The 19,932-nt window shown below is 41.1% G+C and overlaps 1 protein-coding gene across 2 annotated transcripts in view; it reads right to left on the bottom strand.

Annotated features, from left to right (window-relative positions):
• si:ch211-196i2.1 (collagen alpha-1(I) chain) overlaps positions 1-19,932 on the bottom strand; it is a 107,305-nt gene that overhangs the window by 48,014 nt on the left and 39,359 nt on the right. Inside the window, exons 5-8 of one of the 2 annotated variants that reach the window (XM_038734455.1) lie at positions 19,071-19,202; positions 18,581-18,661; positions 1,372-1,980; positions 88-132 (exon numbers count right to left, since the gene is read on the bottom strand). In XM_038734455.1, coding sequence (XP_038590383.1) covers positions 88-132; positions 1,372-1,980; positions 18,581-18,661; positions 19,071-19,202 — 867 coding nt within the window. Of the gene's footprint in view, positions 1-87; positions 133-1,371; positions 1,981-9,315; positions 9,478-18,580; positions 18,662-19,070; positions 19,203-19,932 lie in introns of those variants that run through there. The other variant, XM_038734456.1, reaches the window with a different exon arrangement.

Genomic DNA, 19,932 nt, shown 5'->3' on the forward strand with positions numbered 1-19,932 from the left:
CATGCTAATTAAGAGGTGCACTTACATCATAAGGAGTCAAGTGAACTAGCTTAACATCATCATGTGTCATAAACACACTTTTCTTACCTTATCACCTTTAAACCCAGGAAGGCCAGGCTCACCAGGACAGCCCTGTGGAAATAGCAACAAGCCACAACAAAACTCATTTTAAGATCTCCCTCCCAACACTTTGAATGCCAATCAACCACTGTAAGATTGTATGGCTTAAAGTGTATTTGGGATATACATACATTTAAACTGCTTGGAACTGTGTGACAAATCCATAAATCGGGTATATCTCCCTACATCTTTACTATGTCCAGAGGAAAGCAAGGGAACCTGTGTTTAAGTCACAATCCATTTAACAAAGTTGGTCTTTTTAACTCATGATTAGGTCAATTTCATCAAGCAATTTAGTACACCTTTCACACTGATTTAGAACAGCGGTTAAACTGTTAAACGCTTGTCATACCATTTTAAAGCACCTGCCAGTCAATCAGAGATGAGTATTTTCTGTGGCCATGACATAGTAACATTCTTTTGTATCTCCCTAAAAAACACGCTTAACATATCGTGTCAAAACATAATAAAGTTCAACACAATACTTGTAAATGCTAATTCTACAGGCTAACATATACTGCTGAGCAAGCAAGACCTAAAATGCAGCACATAAGAAGAGGAAGACAGAACATCTTCCTTTATGTTCCCTACAGCCGTCATCAATCACAGTAATCTTGCTGAGTAATCCTGTGGATTTTATGGCAGCGTGACTCCGGAGACCGGCCCAGACATGACCAGATGTGCAGTCTGGTTCTGGTTCTGTCTGCCCTGCAGTCTCTGTGATGACCCACCTCTCATACCAGGTAAACCTTCCGATTGGATACTATAAAATGACTTTACTCTCTGGAACCAATAAGGTCCTCACATTGAGTAATGCTATGACAAACTGTTGAGACATCTTAAACACGCAGCTCCCTTAGTGCTCAGATCGCGGCACCAAATCCATGTGGATCAACATATGTTTGAGCAGTGTAACCTTCTTTGATCAGATTCAGATGGCAACTGATGGAGAACAGCTCTTGTAAGCTTTAAAGCATAAACAGAGGTTGCACTTTCTTCATTCAGGAGGTTTGTTTTTTATCTCATCCGACAACAGATAGCTCTGATATGATACATCAAATGTACTGTTAATTCAGTGGGAAACAAGCCTCGGCCTGCAATAGCTACAAAAACAAAAATTCTCATTGAGCAGTTTACATCAGGCAGAGCAACCTCAAGAGGACTTTCTTTATTGTAGTTTGAACACTTGGATACATACATGCATTAAAAACAATGGTATTAAATCAACATGAAGACCGTATGACCACTCACCTCCTGTCCTGGGAGACCCATTCGGCCCGGTGGTCCTCTCTGGAGCCGATACTTTTTGCCATCCGAGCCCAAGACCAGGTCTCTGTCCCTGGATACAATGGTCACAATGCCGGGTTGCTCCTTGTCTGGTTGTTTACCATTGGTGATGGTGACATGAGGTGTAGGGGAGACAGACCCGGACCTTTCATCTGTCTCCTCCCTTAGTGTGTGTGTGGAGTCTGTGGATGTTCTGGGATCTGAAGGGATCGTAGGAAGTACAGGAAAGCCCACAGAGGGCTTCTTGGTGGCACTTCCGATGTCCAGGTCAGTGATGTCATTGGATGGTTTTCTGGGGAACAGTGATGTAGTTCTCCCACTGGAGTCGGTCTTTTTGTCTGTGGTTATGTTCTCCTCTAATAGTTTCGATTTCTCCTTCTGGCTTCCCTTCGGTCCATTTCTGGAAGGTTTCCACTGAGGGTTCACTTGTCCGCCATTTTGGAATATTGGATCCAACAAGTCAGTTTCTTCATCCACCACAAAGACATCCCCACGACCTACTGTACCTTTCCGATCGGATCCTGAAGGCACCGTCCCATCCCCTCTAGAACTCCCTCGTTGCAGAAACATATTCTGTTGAGAAACAGAAGAAGAATTGGGGCTCATTCGAGAACAGTCTTCCAGAAATTTCTGTCTTATTGTGTTGGCCAGTCTGGCTGAGTGGCAATAAAGATTACTCATATAAACTTCACCTCTTCCAATGTGTAATTTCCTAACAACAATTACACTCAAACAAACCAATGTTAAATTAGTAGTACTGGATTGAGAGCATAGACCTTGTACCTGCAGATGAGTGAAACACAAATAATCTGGGGAACCATTTACCTTCCAAATAGATGATTGAGAATACGGAATTAATAAGCATCACCACCTCATCCCAACAATGTATGTTAAATCACATTTTAATGCCGAAGAATGGAAGGTCATTAAAAAAAGAAAATGTGATGGTTGTAATGAAACTATTCCTACTTAAGGACAAAAACTTGTCTCCTACAACCCTCAGACAAAACACTGCTGCAGACCCTCTTCCCTTGTTGAAAACTGTCATCAACTCTCCACTGACATCTGGCATAATTTTTCGCTGCCTTCAAGTCGATTAGTTTCTCATCTTTTCAAGACAGTTACTCATGACACGTCTGCCATCAAAAACTCAACATCACTACTGATTTAGTCTTGTTTCGTTCCACTTGAATGTTCTGTCTCTAATTAACATCTCCATGGTTCTCACAGAGTTGCCTGTTGGAGCAAAACCACTGTAAATATGTAAATATGTTTATTGATAGCACTCTCCACACTGCTGGAGCCTCCATTTGATCTTTGATCGTCATTATCATCGGTTAGATATCACATCTACATTTGTAATTGTGTTACCTTTTTGTTCGGAGGCTCCGGCTTTATATATATCTCGTTACCCTTGGGTAAAAGCTACTTTCCTCTACAGCGAGACAGCAGTCACTGTCATAGTAATAAAACTGACTTATAATAAAACTGTTGTATAATTGTTCTCACTGTAAATCAGTCTGGCTAAGAATGTCAGTCAAAGTATAAACGTATTATTATTGACTCTCGAAGTCTCAGCCACTAAAAAATATTTCAAAACAAACACAGCAGTTTAAAGTTTTGTGGTATCCAGAGGTGACAGTAAACAAAACAAAAGTAACAACACACAAAACCCTACGACGCAGGCATTTTCCCCTTGCTTGTCATATTGCATTATAGACACACACACACACACACCCACACACACCACAACACATCAGAATCTTGGGCCTTAGGGAAGAGTGGCACAGTGAGAGAGGCCTTTCAGGGGAAGGGACCAAAGGGCTGTAAATTTTGTTTGATGACCCTAATGGGCTGAAATGGAGAGCACTAAAGTGGAGCTGAGAGACATATGGAGAGCAGGAGGGCAGGAGGAGGCGAGGAGGAGTGTGCACGCTTGGAGATTTTTTGCCTTTTAGAATACATGAGCTTATACAGGTCTTTTGTGTTGTCATTTCCCCATTTTCTCTTTCTACACATCAAAGGTTTAACTTTTGCATCACGTCATCACAATATTATACAATACCAAACAGCCACAGTAACAATTTGGCAAAGCCGGTTCAAACTGATACAGTTTTGTACTTTTAACCGTTGTTAACTTCTTTGTATCCGTATGGCAGATCAATCTGTAACTATCAAGTCTCAAGAGGCCTGCAAAAAAAAAAAAATTTTTACAAAAAGGCGCTTTCTCTGTACCATTTTAGCAACACGATGCCATGTCTCTAGGGAAGGCAATGTTTGTCTTAATGCTAATTAGCAAATCTTAGCGTGCTAACAAGCTGAATAAAGATGGTTTACATGGTAAACATTATACCTGCTAAACATTAACACTGTGATTTTGACCATGCCAGCATCCCGACATTTAGCTCAAAGCCTTAGGCTTGAGCTAAATGCTAACAACCTTACAGAGCTATTAGAAAGACTGTAGGATCTTAGTCTTTTTTATTAGATTGCACACAGATGGTAGACAGAGAAAACAGCAAGGAGGCAAAGAAAATACTAAATGTATTGGGGTGAGGTCTGCATATTGTTCATGGCTTAGTGTAAACGGAGGTGTGTGTCCTGATCCTGGTACAATTATGAGGTGAGAAATGTTGTCTGACATCTCAGCTGAATCAATTCTGCAAAATAAATGCCACTTTTTAATGGGTAGAGTGAAAGTATATATTTGGTCGCAACAACGTTTCGTATCTGTGGCACTCAATTCATTTTATGGTAGTATTTAGGGTTCTACTATGTGACAAGAAACCCTCTTTATTGGTGGCATTGGTTCATGATGTTTTTGACACAACCACCTGTCTGTGAGAGCTATACTAAAGCTGCCATTGGAAGAGCTCAGGGAGCTGCAGGTAGGGTGGGTAACAAACATGAAGAATACAATGGTGCCATGCATTTTTACGCAATAGTTAAATTTTTACAGAGGGGGTCTCAAGGTTTCATATTTGGTTACAGGCATTTATTAAGGCAAAATTCAATTGAGCATGCTCTGATTGAGCATGCTCTGATTGCATTATCAGAAAGAATGATATGTTACCCAGAAATGATCAGATGAGCCTGTATTTCATTCATCAAATCTGAAATATTAGAACAACAGTCAGACTTAAAAGCTGTATTTGCAGTGAAACCTAGCCTTTGTGGGGATGGTTGGGGATAACGAGGGCCAGTGAAGAGCTGAGATAGGCAAGAGACCAAACACAGAGCTCCCACTGAGAACAAAGGCCCTTTCTTTCACTCTAATATCAGACCGCAGTCAGGCAGCCAGCCCTGTTCGATAAGCTGACACCAGATCTCCTCTGCTCAACACCATCCCCTCAGCTTATCTCCCCACCAGTCTGTGAGATAGCCCTATGAACGCCAGCCCAGGCCATACTTAGTTGGAGTACTATGACACGTTGGCCAGTCAGTCAGGAGCCGATAGTTGTCAAACACTCTTCACCGAAGAACGACATACTCTATGAAACATCATAGCATGATGTTATGTTTTAGGGAAATCTTCTTCTGGGTTATTGTGCGTGTTGAAAGCTATGTAATTAATGTACGTGTCTCAGGGTATAAAAATGTAAAAGCAGAGCACCACATAGTCAACAAACATAAGGCAGTGACTCACTACAGACAAATATGACTGTGTGTAAAGGATGCCTGCAGTAGAATAACTGATTTACTGTATAGTTCAACATTGGATTTCACACGCTGATACCAGCATAGCGTTAGATCGATGCGCCATACATTGTCAGGTCCTGCTTCAAAAGGTGCACTCCACCAATTTTACATTTTAAACTAGCTGTGTGACGTCTTCCATGGCTCTGGAGGGAGCTTTCCGAACTAGACAATTCCTCCTCATGCAACTCTTCACATACATACTCACATACCAGAGCTACTGTGCAAGATGGGGATTTGGGCTTTAATGTCTTGCTCAAGTGGACAGGAGAAACCACCAACCCTGTGACTAGTGGAATGCCCACTCCTCCATAGGCTCCACAGCCTTGTGATCAATGTGATGATGTCAATAGGGTTAGCTGGAGGTAAGACTGAGACTTCATTTATTTGACAGAAAACCTGCATTTAAAGACGATTGTGTTTAACAGGTAGGGAAGGTCTAATGAAAGGTTTTACTGGGTTGCATTATAGGAGTTGAAAGTGCCAGCATATCAGAGGCTTTATTACAGAACCTTTCTTCAAGGTACAGAAACTTGGAACTGAAACTCGAAGGATGGTTAGCCACTGTAATTTCAGACAAAGTTTAAGTACTAATCTACTCTACACTCTGTATGTTAAAAGTCAGTATCCTTATCATGATCTCAGCAAATCATTACAGGACATCTCTGATTTACTGTAAATGACAGACATGTGACAGACTTTTAACCAAACTGTGTGTGTATGGTAAATAGGGGCAACTTCATGAGCTGTCATCAGCATTAAAACCAAACGGCACAATTAAAGGCTTCATAAGATCATTCAGTTTAAAATTCAACAACTTCACAGATCTACTCTACTCTCTACTCTGCATAGCATGCATCTGAGTAGTTATCCTGTCAAACAAATCTCTAATACCCTTCTTCTTCTTTAAACCTTTATAACATGAGCCAAGACAATGTTTGCACTCGCTCTGTCTCTACCAGCTCTTTAGTAGCAAGCTGAAGCAAGCAAGGACACTGTCTATTTTATGTGTGTGTTCATGCCTTTGTATCGTAACAACACACTCTCTGAGCGGAGGAACAATGTAAGGTTTTCGCCCAGCCCCATCTATGGGTGAACAAATGACAGTCAGGGTACCAACGGGGCTCAGCAATCTCCCAGTGAAAAGGGACTGAACACAGCCTCTGAGACTGACTGAGGCCAGTCTGACCACAGGGAATACACTACCGAGAAGATTTACCACAGCTCCAGAGAGGACTCTGATTTTGGGGACGACGAAGACATGGCAGGTTCAGACGAGGACAGGAGAGGTGTCTAGAGAGAGGCAGCGACATTGTGTATAGCCCGAATATTTTCACATCTAAATAGGTGAATAAAGTCAATATTTCGACCAAAAAAAGCTGGTGATTAATGGAACAGTGGAAATCACACAAGTTTTGTATTTTCTACGATTGTATTTTTCTGTTTACAAGCAAAACTGGTGTAAGAATATTTTCTTTTGTGACATTTTTTGAGTTTATTTATTAGGCTAAAAAAAGCTAAGAGAGCTTGCGTAACGTAGCAAGCTTTCTGCTCGCACAAATCTCCAAGTTGAAACTACAGGGGAAAGCCTAAGCTATAATATGAGACTATCGCCAATTGCGGTACAAAGTGTTATTATGACACAGGACAGGCCTGGGGCTAGCTGGTTAGCATGCTAACTTCAGTTGATATCTCTGCAACAATATACATAGACGCCTTTGACGTCAGAACTGTTCTTCACATTCCGTATATAATGTTAGTTCATTTTTTGAATGTTTTAAACTAAAATTTTGGCCATATCTTAAACATTATTCATTTAAGGCTATACCAGTGCTTCTGCATTTTTGCTTTCACTTTGCTTTTCCAACCTTAAAAGCAGCCAGTGGTCCAACTTGCAGTGACTTGAAGCTCTCCATCACACTGTCAGATGGCCTTGTCTTATTACTGTCTCAGTTATAGTGTCATTGCGAGGTAATGCAGTTTTATGGTGCTGTTAGAACAATGTCTGGATACATTTGATAAACTCTCCTTTTGAAAATGAAAGCTTTTAACTGCAATTCAGCTAAAATATATTTTTTTAAAACTACTTAAAGAGGTCGTATACAGTACAATCACATATGTTCCATTACATTAGAAATTAAAAGTATTTATGAGCAATGTCTATCAATGCTGAAATAACTCTCTGCGACTCAACTTTCCTGCAACTCTGAATTTGTGGGAAAACACAATAAATTATGATCAGGGCAGATGTTGACAGAGCACACCTGGCCTAGATTAATGGTTATAACACAGTGTTGTGTCCTTCCATTCTCCTCAGCAGTTTGTCTGCATGTGTTGCTGACAGATCCTCTGCTGTGAGCAATGAGATATCTATGGAGGCCTCCCAGCCTGACACAAGCGCTGCAGGCTAGAGCGCTATCATCAACACACACGCAGACAATGAACACTTGCTCCTATTAAGGGCTAATCAAATGGCAAGGTCCGTAAATCTAACCAAGACACAGGTATGCAGACGCTCTCAGACTGGCTGGGTCTTGCAAGTAGCAGTAGGCAATTTGGCCCAGAAAAATGCATGATGACAGTGGTCTGATGTTTCAAGAATAAGGATGGGCAGAGGTGAATTTAAGTAAAAAAAAAAAAAAGAAGAATGTGGGGAAAAGTGAATTATTACTCTGATTAGTAAAATGTTGCTAAAATTAACAAACGCTGCCAAGGAACTTGCACAGACTCAATCTTTCAAATCAGAGCAAGCATAAATGTTAATGCCTGCAAGTGTATTTAACTGTGTTTATGTGTTTGTTGATCAGAATTGTCACATGCACACGAGTGAGCATAGGACTTTCTATTGTGAGTTGTTCAGGAACTGAGCAGATTTGGTGCAGTATTAACACCGTCATCTCCAGGACCACCCATGTTAGAAATGCCACTGTTGGGTTGGGATCAAAGTGTCCACCAAATCGCTAGTGGTGGTCCTGGTGTAAGATCATAAAGCATGTCAGAGGGATAAAAGAAAGACTGTGACTTTTTGAAACAATAAAATTGCTCTGCAACCTCTAGTTAGCTTCCACATGCATCTAGGTGAAGGCTTCTCATTTTCACACTAGATAGCCACAGAAATCAGAAAGTCAGATGGAGAGCCCCCATACAGGGAGGTGTATTGTTCTGCTGTATGTTTCTGAATGACGAAACCATAGAGCGATGTGTCTTTCTCAAGTAAGATGGAACCAAAAACAATGGCATTCACTTGCTGACTTTATTAATGGCTTTCGATCTTTAGAAATTCATTGAATAAAATGTATGTAGCCAATCTCAAGTCTCTCAAGTGTTTTGACACTCGTTTTCAAAGCTTTTACGTACAAGAATATTTTTAATTTTTCTACATACTGGAATTAATGATACAATTTGCCAAATCTGCTAGATTTAACAGTGCCTGCTATGACACTGACTGTCACTGAATGTCATGAATATACTAGCTGCTAGTGAGCGAGCCATTAGAGTTACAAGTGGGCGCCGCCTTAACCTCATTCAACATGCATGTAGAGAATATTTCCAACAATGTGCCATAATGTCTGCAGCCTTTTTAGGCATTAATATGCTGATGGATATTTAAAAATGTAATCCAACTGATCTTTATATCGTTTCATAAGCCAAATGAAGTAGCAAAGCCTAACATGCAGAGAGGATGAGACGTTCCCAGAGCCAGCACACCAGCTCCAGACAGCGATACTCACAACGTCGCAACAACAGCATGTCTTGGCAAACTAGAAAATAAGCTGAATGTCATTTAAAGTTACCTGTCACACAAATCATGGCCGGAACAGCTGGAATAGAGTTGTGTGGCAGGGTGCGGGCCATTCCATTTACAGAGCCAGGGTACAAAAACCTGATTTTTTTTTTTTCCAGCACTGATTTTGAGAAAAAGACGTGTACTGGATTATAATCTCATACGCTACCCTTAAATAATATCATTCGTTTTTAAATACAAAAACTGAAAACTACAGCAGGTGTAACCTTGAACTTTAAACATCAATGTCAAATCTTCAAGAGCCATAAAAGCCATAATAGCAAGGGTGCTCATCCCAGTAAAATCACTGAAAGCATCACCACACTGTGTGCAATACAATGGCCTGCAGAGCATTACACACCCTACTTTACATCAGCGTAGAACAAAAGAAAAGGTAAAACTCAGATATGCAACAGGCCAGGCAGTACCTGTCCTTTCTGCTGCGTTTGTCCTTGCACGTGCAATCCATTTAAATCCAGTAACAGGCATCCCAGGAGCAAGTACCATCCAACATGGTAGAGCATGACTGCCGGAGACACTGCAGATCTGTCTGCACTTCAGCTATTCACATTGTACCCACAGGCAGACCTCTGCACAGGAGGCTGATCCAGCTCCCAGCAGACACACCCACACACCTACTGGCTACACACCCTTCCACTTGTACCAACCATGTGTCTTGTAGTAACAATACATCTTATCTGGCATGTTTAGGAGGCTGAAGCCCATCCCATTAGCCCTAAGGGTGGCCTCTGCGAACACTGACAAAGAGTAAGACGAGAAAATTTACAGGGAGACAACTGTAATGTGGTCAGTTCTGCGACAATTTACATTTTAAAACAAGTTTTTCAAATAAGACATACATTCTATCACTTCACACACAAACGTCAGAGCATCCATCAGATGTTAATGCACATTAAACTGTCCAAATAGTGTGCCAGCTCTCAGCTAACTAAGCTAGATGGAGGGTGAGAGTGAACATCTGATCACAGTGAGCTATTGGCACAACACACTAACCGCAACATCATGGGCAACAAAAAATTTGCTAGAGTGACTAACTGCTCCTTCCAACCGAGGGAAGCAGAACGAAGGAAAACAGGGATGGTGTGAGGGAATCCCCACTGCTTTCACACATGGATGCATTCTGGTCGGAGGGAGCCTGTGCACAACTAGACTTAAAAGAGAGTCAAATCTCTGGAGGGGAATTAAAGGAGGGGAAAGCTGCAGTGCCCAGATTCAGTGAAACAACCACAGTTGAGAGAACATTTGAGGGGAAATATTCGCCAAGGATTGTCTGAGGTTGGCTTGATTTACATGACTGGGTTGACACTGAGAGGAGACCTCCTCCGCATGAAAGTTAAGAACAGCGGGGCAGCTCCCTGTCACGGGAAACATTACTTCATGTCTATTAGGAACAAAAGGAGGGGTGGTCTAGCATAAACAGCAATATAAATAAATGAGAGCAGAGGGAGGTTGATTCGGGGTGAACAGAACCTCTGTGGGCACTTTAAAACTGCAGGGCAGATGTGCGGGGGAAATCAATGATCTCTTTTTAATTCTAAACAACTTCCCGGCACATCTCCGTCGTCACCGCCACATAATGGCTTCCAGAGATCTCTGCTGTCTGCACTAAAAACAGAATCATTGTTGCGTTTTAAGCGGGACCTGTAGTGTAGGGGTTTGCTAGTACCTCAGGGAGTGGGCTAGCACTGGGAAGAAACAGAAAGGAAGGTGATTGCAAGATGCTGATGTAGCACTCTTGTGACAACGTTCCATCACCTAGCATTTAACCACAGTTGATTTATCTTCACAGCATAGATAACCCATACTAAATTATAGTTTTGAAGAGGAAAATTATTAGTTTGAGCATGTTGGGGCTTCTCGCATTTAGAAATGTGTTCTGCACCTCTTAGTGACAAAAAGAAAGAATCAACTAGGGCAAGAATTCTTCCTTTCCTCGGTTTCCGTCTTCTTCTTTCCAAATCCTCGATCTCCTCCTCCTCTTTTATCCGAGCATCCCGTCTTTCAACAACCCACTTCCTCTTGTATTCCATAATTGGAGGCGAGGGCCTCCTTGCTTGTCTGTAATTACTTTATTTTATATTGGAAACAGTGATGAACCTCACCAAGCGGATGAAAAGTTACTGCTCAATCTATGGTAATGTGAATAAAAGAAAAGTTTGACAGTGTGCAGAAACGTCCTGTTGATTTCAAAATAAAGGGCATGGCTTTCAGATGCACTTTTGCTTTTTTACAGCAAATGCAAAGCATATTTTCTCGTCTTTGTGTTTTACTTTAGCAAAGTGTTATGAGCCCTTTACTGAGTCTTTGATGGATATGATGGATGCAAGTCAAAAACGTGGTTTTAGCCTTATCATCCATACCACCAGATAAATCGTAGGGGATTGTTTTAATAGTATTTTCCTCATTATACTCTCTTGGGAAACAAGAGCTCTGTATCCCGCCGTCTCCCACTTCTGTTGCTGCTCTGACATGTTCGTGTTGCAGTGTGTCATCTTCCTGCAATGCCAACAGTTTGTTTTGAAGAGCTCCGAGCGTGAACAGACCTCAAAGTGTTTCATGAGACAGCTAACTGTTTGTGTTGACCTTTTCAAAATAGCTCTCTTAACTCCTTAAAGTGCTGAAATACAGAGGTTGAAATTATATTATAAGGCCTAATTGTGAGGGCTCCTGTGGCTGCAACCTTTTCATTTTATTTTATTCCTGTAAACTATATATTATTCATATACTTTATATGCAGCTTTATATGAGGCTAGTTATATCATTGTCTTTAAACTGTTTCTCTAAAACAGAGGTTTTCAAAGTGTGATGGAAAGTGGAAGAGGGGAGGGGGAAGAAGAAGAGACATCCATAAATGTGCTTAGAATTGATAGAAAAAAGACGCTGCTAACATAGAACATGGCTAAGAATTGTCAGGATTTTAAGTTTCATTCAGTATCAGACTTTGAAAAGGCCTGCTTTCAGGTCTATAATTAAGGGAATTTTACATTATATCAAAATATCCTCAACACTGCTTAAATTACTTACTTTTCTCTGTCTCTGCTATGATCATAAAGCATGACACCCACTAATCACAGAGCTCTGCAGTCAGAGGGCCCTGAGAGAACTGTAACTTTGCTTTCAGCAGATCCATCATCTTGGAGCCAAACCCAGCAGGATTTACATTTTCCATGCTGGCAGAATACTGCACAAAATCACAAAAACCAACTGACAACCTAGCAAGGGTCACTCATCTACTGCTGGGCCTTGCTGGAGCTTCTTGGCTGGCTATAGCAGATATTTAGAGGCATCTTGAGTCTGTAAGTTGAGGAGCTCTGTCAGCAACCTGTTTCCATCTCTCTTTTGTTGCTAGGAAACCTGGCAAATGTGTCTGTGTTGAGCAACCCAGCTCTCCAACAGAGCCACATGTAGAGGAGAATGAGGGCAGAATTTAGATTAACGAAGGAATGTGACGTTTGCTGGAGTGAACCTGACAGGATCGCAACATACAAGCCGACTGATTCTAACTCTGACAGGTAAGCCAGAATCATATCACTTTTTCAGTTGGCACTGCTTCAGTTCTCCTAACAGCTCATGGTGCAGAATTCAGCAATGCCATTCATTATGACTGAGTCTTGTAGAAGGTAACTCATAACCCCCATTTGGGCGAGAGGCTAACCTCTCCGTCTAATTCTCCTTACAACGATGGATGACTCTGACTTTCCCCTGAACTTGCCCTGACCTCTGACCTTGGCTTTAGCCAGCTGCTGCCTGCCAACGTGGCCAGAAAGTGGAAAAAAAATAGAAACAGATAAGAGTCGAAGAGGAGAGAGAAAACAGCTATAAGCAGTCTTAAAGTACTACTTTCTGCTGACCTAATGCTGACCTAATGCTCCGCAATATGCACCAACATTACTAACGGATCAAATTATGACATGTAACACAAAAGGGCTTGGTGGTAATGATGAAACCAAAGAAACTCAATGCCACATCTGCAGCTCCACTGAGCCTTACAGCATGTTCGGTCCAGTCTCACCACTCTCATCGTTGTCATTTCCAGCAGCAGGCAGCTGTTTTCAGCACGAAAGCCTCCAGCTGCTAGCCTCAGGCAGAGATGAGGAGCAACAGTATGCAATAGTAATCCCCACTTATTGCCATTCGATTTTTTTGTATCTTGAGCTTTATTATTGTTCTTCATCAAACGCTTGTAAGTTTGGGGAATTCACAAGACAAAATCTTGAGATCAAAACTGCTCTGCTCAATATTTTTGTATTTACAATCAAATCATTAAGTGTGATGTGAAAGATGTACTGATCCCGCATAGAATTATCACCCAACTCTGTAGTTCCACACAGCTTCACACAGCATTTTAGCATCTTTCAGCTTGTTGCTGTGGTTTTCCACTCCACAAATTTACTGTTTTGATTCTACTCTCAGTAGGGTAGTTTCCCAGCAGTATCAGGCACCTGTTTTCTGCAAATATGCTCTGGTAAACTCTATCCGCTACCTGCCCAGCACCAAATGGAAGACAGACAAAACAGTTACTAGCTTGTCAACATAGTGGAGTATTTAGCAGCTTACAAGCCAGATATTTCCCTTTGAAGTTGGCGGACCAAAAAAGATTAGACTTATATTTGCCCGGTGGGCAGAATCACAACAACAAATGAAGCTAAGGTTGCACTGTTTAAGGTGAACATGTCATGGTTTTATGTTCTGTTTTATTTTGAAAGTCTGCGTCTTGTGTCTTGTTTTACTTTGCTTCCTGACAATGTATTTCCTGTTGATTGTCTGAATTTGTTTAACTTGTGTTTAATCATCCTGCCACCTTGAGTGTATATAAGTCTGTCTCTGAATTGTTTAGTGTGAGATAGACTTCGTATGTCGCCCTGCCTGCCTGTCACCTGAGTTTTCTGTGATTCGTCGCCTTCTGTCAGAGCTTGGAATTTTGTAGTATTTTTGAATTTTTTTATCTGTATTTCATCTCCAGTACCTGTTTTATTGTGGCCATGTAGGCGTGGCGCTCCAGCCCTCTTGCTCAGCTGATGTCCTGCAGCGTTCTAGACTTGAGGCTCATCCCTGCAGTCAACCTTTTCAATAAGACTCCAGCTCGACTTCAGATCGTCCGTTAACCCACCGTGGTAACAAGCGCTACAGCCAAGATCTTGTTTCTAGATTATGAGAGTTTTTGATCCTGCCCTTAGACTTTGCAACTAACATCCTGTGTTTTTCCCTTCGCTCAGATCCCAGCCCCGGGTGTGTGGACGCTGCTACATTAAGTTTGTCAATAAATCTACCTTGAGTTTTTAACTAACCCGCCTTGTATCCACTCTTGGATTCTCAGTGGATTTTGGTATTCAGTTTCCTGATGGACTGCCTTCCATCCGAGTGTCTGCTTTTTATCCTCTGATTTCCTGTGCTTATGCTTGGCTAGCATGACTGAACATCGTCCCTTTGGTTTAAGAAAACGTTTGAGATTTAAAATGACACAAAACTTTGGATCTAATGGGTAATTTGTTAATTAGCAGCTTAAAAAACAGGTTAAACAATACTTTCACCTAAGGTAAAATTGTTCAATAACAACTCCTGCCAGGCTTTAAATTAAAGACAACATGAACTGTGGTGGTTTGAAAGACTCATGGAGAAGTGTCAAAATGATGGGTCATTTTTTTCCACCTCTTTGTTTTGTCTCAGCTTGCCAGTAAAAAGCCATTGTTTGACAGGTTTGATGAAAGAGGCCTCTCTTGAGACCCGAGTGGAAACACTTGGTTGTGACAGGACATGGAACAGGGAATATTACGACCACAGGCTTCTCTCTATCTCTCTTACTCTCTCTCTGACAGATGCAGCTTTAGGGAACAAGTGTACGCTGTGTTATAATTATTTATAAAACTGAAAGCCCCCAGACAAACCAGATTCACTCTTGTGGTGATGTTAAACGTCAAGAAAACAATCAAACACAAGCTCTGTATGCTCTCTCTCTCCCTCTCATCCAGACACACATGTAAACTATATATATGCAAGACAATCCACGTTTCTACACACACCATTTAAGAGACTACAATGCCAAGCACATAGGTAGGGCTGCAATTAATCGGTTGATTATTTTTCCAATTAACAATTTTTTTGTCTAGTCTATAAAATGTCTGAAAGTATTTAAAAAATGGTCATCAAAAGTTCCCAGAGTTCAAACATATATCTTCACATTACTTGTTTTGTTCAACAACAAGTCTTAAGTGATTCAATTTACAATTAGAAATCAAAGAAAAGCAGCAAATCTTTACATTTAGGAAGCTGGAAGCAATGACTGGTTTGGCATTTTTGACAGAAGACAGATAATACTACAAATTTACAAGGGAATGTAATTCTGACTAATATAGGGCATGTCGATTATGAGAGTTCAAAGCAATCAACATACGCTGAAGTTCATAGCTCATAGTTCATAGCTGGCTTTGTAATTAAATGTTAAGGTCCCTGACTTCCAGGAGGGTTTAACATCTTAGTGCAGCACATTGGAGGAGCTGTAGACTAGCTGGTCGAGTGCCATGTCTCTAAAGAGAGCACCTGTCAAGGGAGCCGGTGGCCCCAGACACGACATGCATCAAAGTCAGGAAACCCCAGCAACGTGGCCCCATAGTCCGAAATGTTACGCTTCAAAGACGACAGCAGCAGACCTTAGCGAAAGAGAAATAGATCTTGATAATGTAGTAGTGTTGTTTTAATTTTTTCTTTCTTTCAAATGTGCACATTCTGAGGAGAGCCAGAGACAAGACGGCTGTACCCTCCACAGGTCTGGTCCGTGTGGATTTAATGAGAAACAGGTTGCAGGGAAAATGAGGACTGTGTCCAAAATCACTCCCTCATTCACTATTTCCTATATGATATGGTGCAATTAACAACTTTGACCATTCAAGATATAAGGTATTCATTTGCTGTTAATAACCATTGCCATTGTGACAAGGTAAATCTCTACGAATTGCTTGTTTTGTCTGACAAGCAGTCCAAAAAAGATATTTAATTTACTGGGAAATAAAAAAAGCAGCAAAATTGGTACAGGTTAAAGGAATAGTTCTACATTTTTGGAAATACACTCATTCGCTATCATGCCAAGCGTTAGTTAGATAGTTAGATTAGATCAGACAATTTGTATTTCATTTCAATACATTTTACTGCATACAGTATAGTGCACAAAAGGGTTGACTTATGTGACGGCTTTCAGACACTGCCAAGGAGCAGAGAGAGAGAGACAGATAGAGAGTGAACAGACAAAGACACTAGGACACGGAGACATGGACACTTAAGGAGACAGACAGACATAGAGACTGACATACAGCCAGAGGAGACAGATTCAGATTCAGATTCAGTTTTTTAAAACTGAAAAACAGAAACAGATGAAGGGAGAGAGACAGATAATGAGAAAGAGATGCAGCCAGCTGAAGCGATTTCAGTAGACAGGTCTGGTGCAGCTTTGTTCCTGCAAACATCCTCTACAACACAAAACAGCAGGAGAGGTCTTTGTCATCTGCATCATCACAAAGGCATCCAAAACGCCATCCTGATGGGGAAACTCTGCCTGGTGGGGCTGGCACGGCACGGTATGGTCTGCTGTGTTTTACTCCTCGCTCCTCTGGCTGTATACTACTGTATACTGTAAAGACAACCAGGCCCTGGCTGGGTTTTTTTTCAGGCATTTTGCGTAGACATGAAAATGTAAATTCAATCCAGCTTTGCTTTTCCTTCTTTCTAAGTGCACGGTCTTTGCTTTGATTCCATTTCAAATGTGTGCCGATTCAAGTAACACTTCTTATTTGGCAAGGGCCAGTGTAAACAAACGTATGTATGTCAGGAACTGTATTTTGTTTAGACGGAGAGGTTAAACTACAGTGTGTCTAGTCATAACAAAAAAAGGATTCCTGAATATACAAGGTAGCTCATTGTAAATTAAGATGTAATGACCAGTTTAAAATATTCACCGCCATCCACCAAAGTTTTAAATGTCAATTGAAATTTTGTCATTAATTACTAACTTACCAGATGTGATATATTTTCTTTTCAAACAGCATGATGATGAGATGTTAACACTGCAGGATCTATCTTAAGTAGAAACCCACAGGCTAGCAAGCTATGGAAAGAAAGTCAGTTTGATTTGATAGAGCAGGCAGGAAGGTGAGAATATCTGTTGCCTCCGCTGTTAAGGTGCAAAGTGAACTGTGTGTCATAGTGTAGTGTAGCATCCGAATAGATTTTCATGCCAGATGTAATTTTAAGGGTTGTAATTATTATTTATTAACAACAAATATACACCTGAGGTGTGATTGGTACCTTGCAAATCTTTCCCACCTCAGCGGGTCACAGTTCATTTATTTGAACTAAGCCTTCGCACTTCTTCTCCGTCTCTCTGGCTATCTGAGGGATTCACCACTTTAAATAGAAAATGAATGTGAACCCCCACCTCCACCCAGCTCACCACTTGCAGTGTTTCTGCCCAGGAAAGCTGAGTGTTTTAGTTTTATAATGATTCAGGGGTGCAACTAAGAATTATTTTCATTATCAATTAATCTGACGATTCTTTTATTTTTTAGTCGATTAATCGTTTTGTCTATGAGATGTCAAAAAAATTGCAAAAAATGCCAGCTATAATTTACTACATCCCAATTTGACAACTTCAAATGTGTTGTTTTTTCCGACCAACAGTCCAAAACCCAAATATATTCAATTTATTATCATAGATGACAAAAGAAAAGCATAATATATCGTTCGATTAATTTAATTATTTGATTAAAAAATTAATCAACTAATTGCTGCAGGTCTATACTGATTATCACTGAATATTACACATTTATTTTTATTAAATAGTTTAGAATAGACTTTAACACAGATGTTTTTGTCCCACAGGCCCCCAAAAGAAATGATTGAACATAAAAACATGATCACCATAGATAATGACATTTTTTTCTTGCAGAGAGTACATCTCATAAACTCTGGTTCTGGTTATGAAACATGGAGAGAATAAAATGAGGAGAAAATACACATGAACTGCTGATCACTGTAAACAATAAACCAATAAATTCCCTGCTTGTTTTTTTTTAAATAAAACCATAAGAAATTAACCCAAGCTATAATTAATCAAAACAGACTCTTAGCTTCAGCACCCAGATGAACCCTTTTTCAGGCCACAACAGAGAGCAGAGAGCAGAGACAGACTGATGGACCAGAGGACAGACAGTTCAAGCACACAGACATCTCACAGGACACATACACACCTACACACACATACACATATACACACAAACGTATATGCAAAGTGGACCAGTCAGCCAAGGATAAGAGGTGGGACGGCTGGTTGGTGCCTCTGACGCCTGAGGCTCTGCACCGCAGCACTAGTTAATGACAGACGCTGGACTGGCGGTTTTACAGACAGAGAGAGACTTATGAAAAAAAATAAGCCAGTGGAAATAGATCTGCGGTTGGGATACACAAATGTGGCTGCCTGCCTGTCCACAGCCATGTCTAATCACCATGATGACGACTAGTCAGCGGCCCACACTCTCCAACTACAAGTCCAGGAAACCGCTGTGAAACCAGGCAACGGCGTGTATTTATGTGGGGTTCTTTGTTTTTAACAACTAAAGGAACAGGGAATTTTGAGTATAGCTTTACAGAGCACTGCAATGTTTCTCAGTAGTGTAGTTTACTTACAGTTCTGCCAAAGCTCAAAAATGGCTTGTCCTCGGGATTCCCCAGCAGGTCCTCAAGGTCATTCGAGGACAGCAGTATATTCTGTGTGGAAACAGAGGTGACAAATTTCTAAATTTAAAAACCACAAACAACACGCAGTTCAGTGCTAAAGCGATGAACAACCAAACACTCACACAGTTAAATTCACCAGACTGGATCAAAACCACAGGAGTCGGTGCAGTTTTTGTTTTAAATCCTCTGATGATCTTTTATCATGCTTCATAGTATATAACAAGTTCTGCTGTCAAAGTATTAACTGCAGGAGTCGGAGTGTCTGGGCTGTGGGCTTTAAAAAGACATCTGGCTTCACCTTAAACACGTCGATGACATGTCAGAGCCTTGGTGCTTACATAAGGAACAATACTGAGCGTTAATTTCAGTTGTGAAAACGACGATTTTCCTGATCCCCTACCTCCTAACCAACCCCCACCCCCCACCCATCTTTCCTTACCTCCAGGGCGTTGGTTCGCGGGGAGCGAGCAGTCTTAGGGGCGGTCTCACCACAGCGGGGCGGGTGGTGGCTGCAGTGTTGTTGGGCAGCACCTGGGTCACCCATCAGGAAGGTCAGCTGTCGGAGATGACCCTGCAGAAAAAGAATCGTTAAATAAAATGTGAGCGACTGCGGCGATTACAGGTAACTACAGATACCGAGGCATCTGCTCACCCTGAGCATTTGGGTATCTCAGTTTGGGGGTTTTTGGGGATTTAAGTTGCAATTTTTGCAAAACAGCAGTATTTTAAAATGACAGTGGAGTAATGCAGTAAGGATGTCTTTGGGTTTCGAAGTGGTGGTCAGACATAATCTCTATAAACAAATATCTGCATATGAATGCAGAATCTGTAGACACTAGACAAGATGTTGGTAGCGTTATGGTTTTCGTTTGTAGTCCGAGTAGTACTGACCAATCACGTTTGAACTACTTTTGGTTCCATATAGGTAAACAGTCCGTGTGGAGAGCAAAAGAGATGGAACGCATCTAATGCATCTGTATTCAAATCTGTATCCAATGACCAGAGCGTGGAGGAAGAGGAAGTCTCGTCCCGGCTAAATCGTCATCAGACAATAGCCAATGGGTTCAGTCATTGGGTCGGAAAAACAGCTAACTGGAGGCGTCACCTCAGGCTATGAGAACTTGAGATGGACTTTTTACAGACCAAACAAATAACTGAGAAAATAATCAGCAGTTGCATTGCATCTTCTAATTATCTCTTGAATTTAATCAAACTAAATCAGAACGAACCTTTAGAGACAAAGCTGTCAGGTTCATCTGTATCTTGCAGTCGAAATATTCATACAGTACATGTTCTGTATA

The sequence above is a fragment of the Micropterus salmoides genome, unplaced genomic scaffold (genome assembly GCF_014851395.1).
Source record: "Micropterus salmoides isolate LMB-PRFRI ecotype aquatic unplaced genomic scaffold, ASM1485139v1 Ms_hic_scaffold_20, whole genome shotgun sequence".
Taxonomy (NCBI): domain Eukaryota; kingdom Metazoa; phylum Chordata; class Actinopteri; order Centrarchiformes; family Centrarchidae; genus Micropterus; species Micropterus salmoides.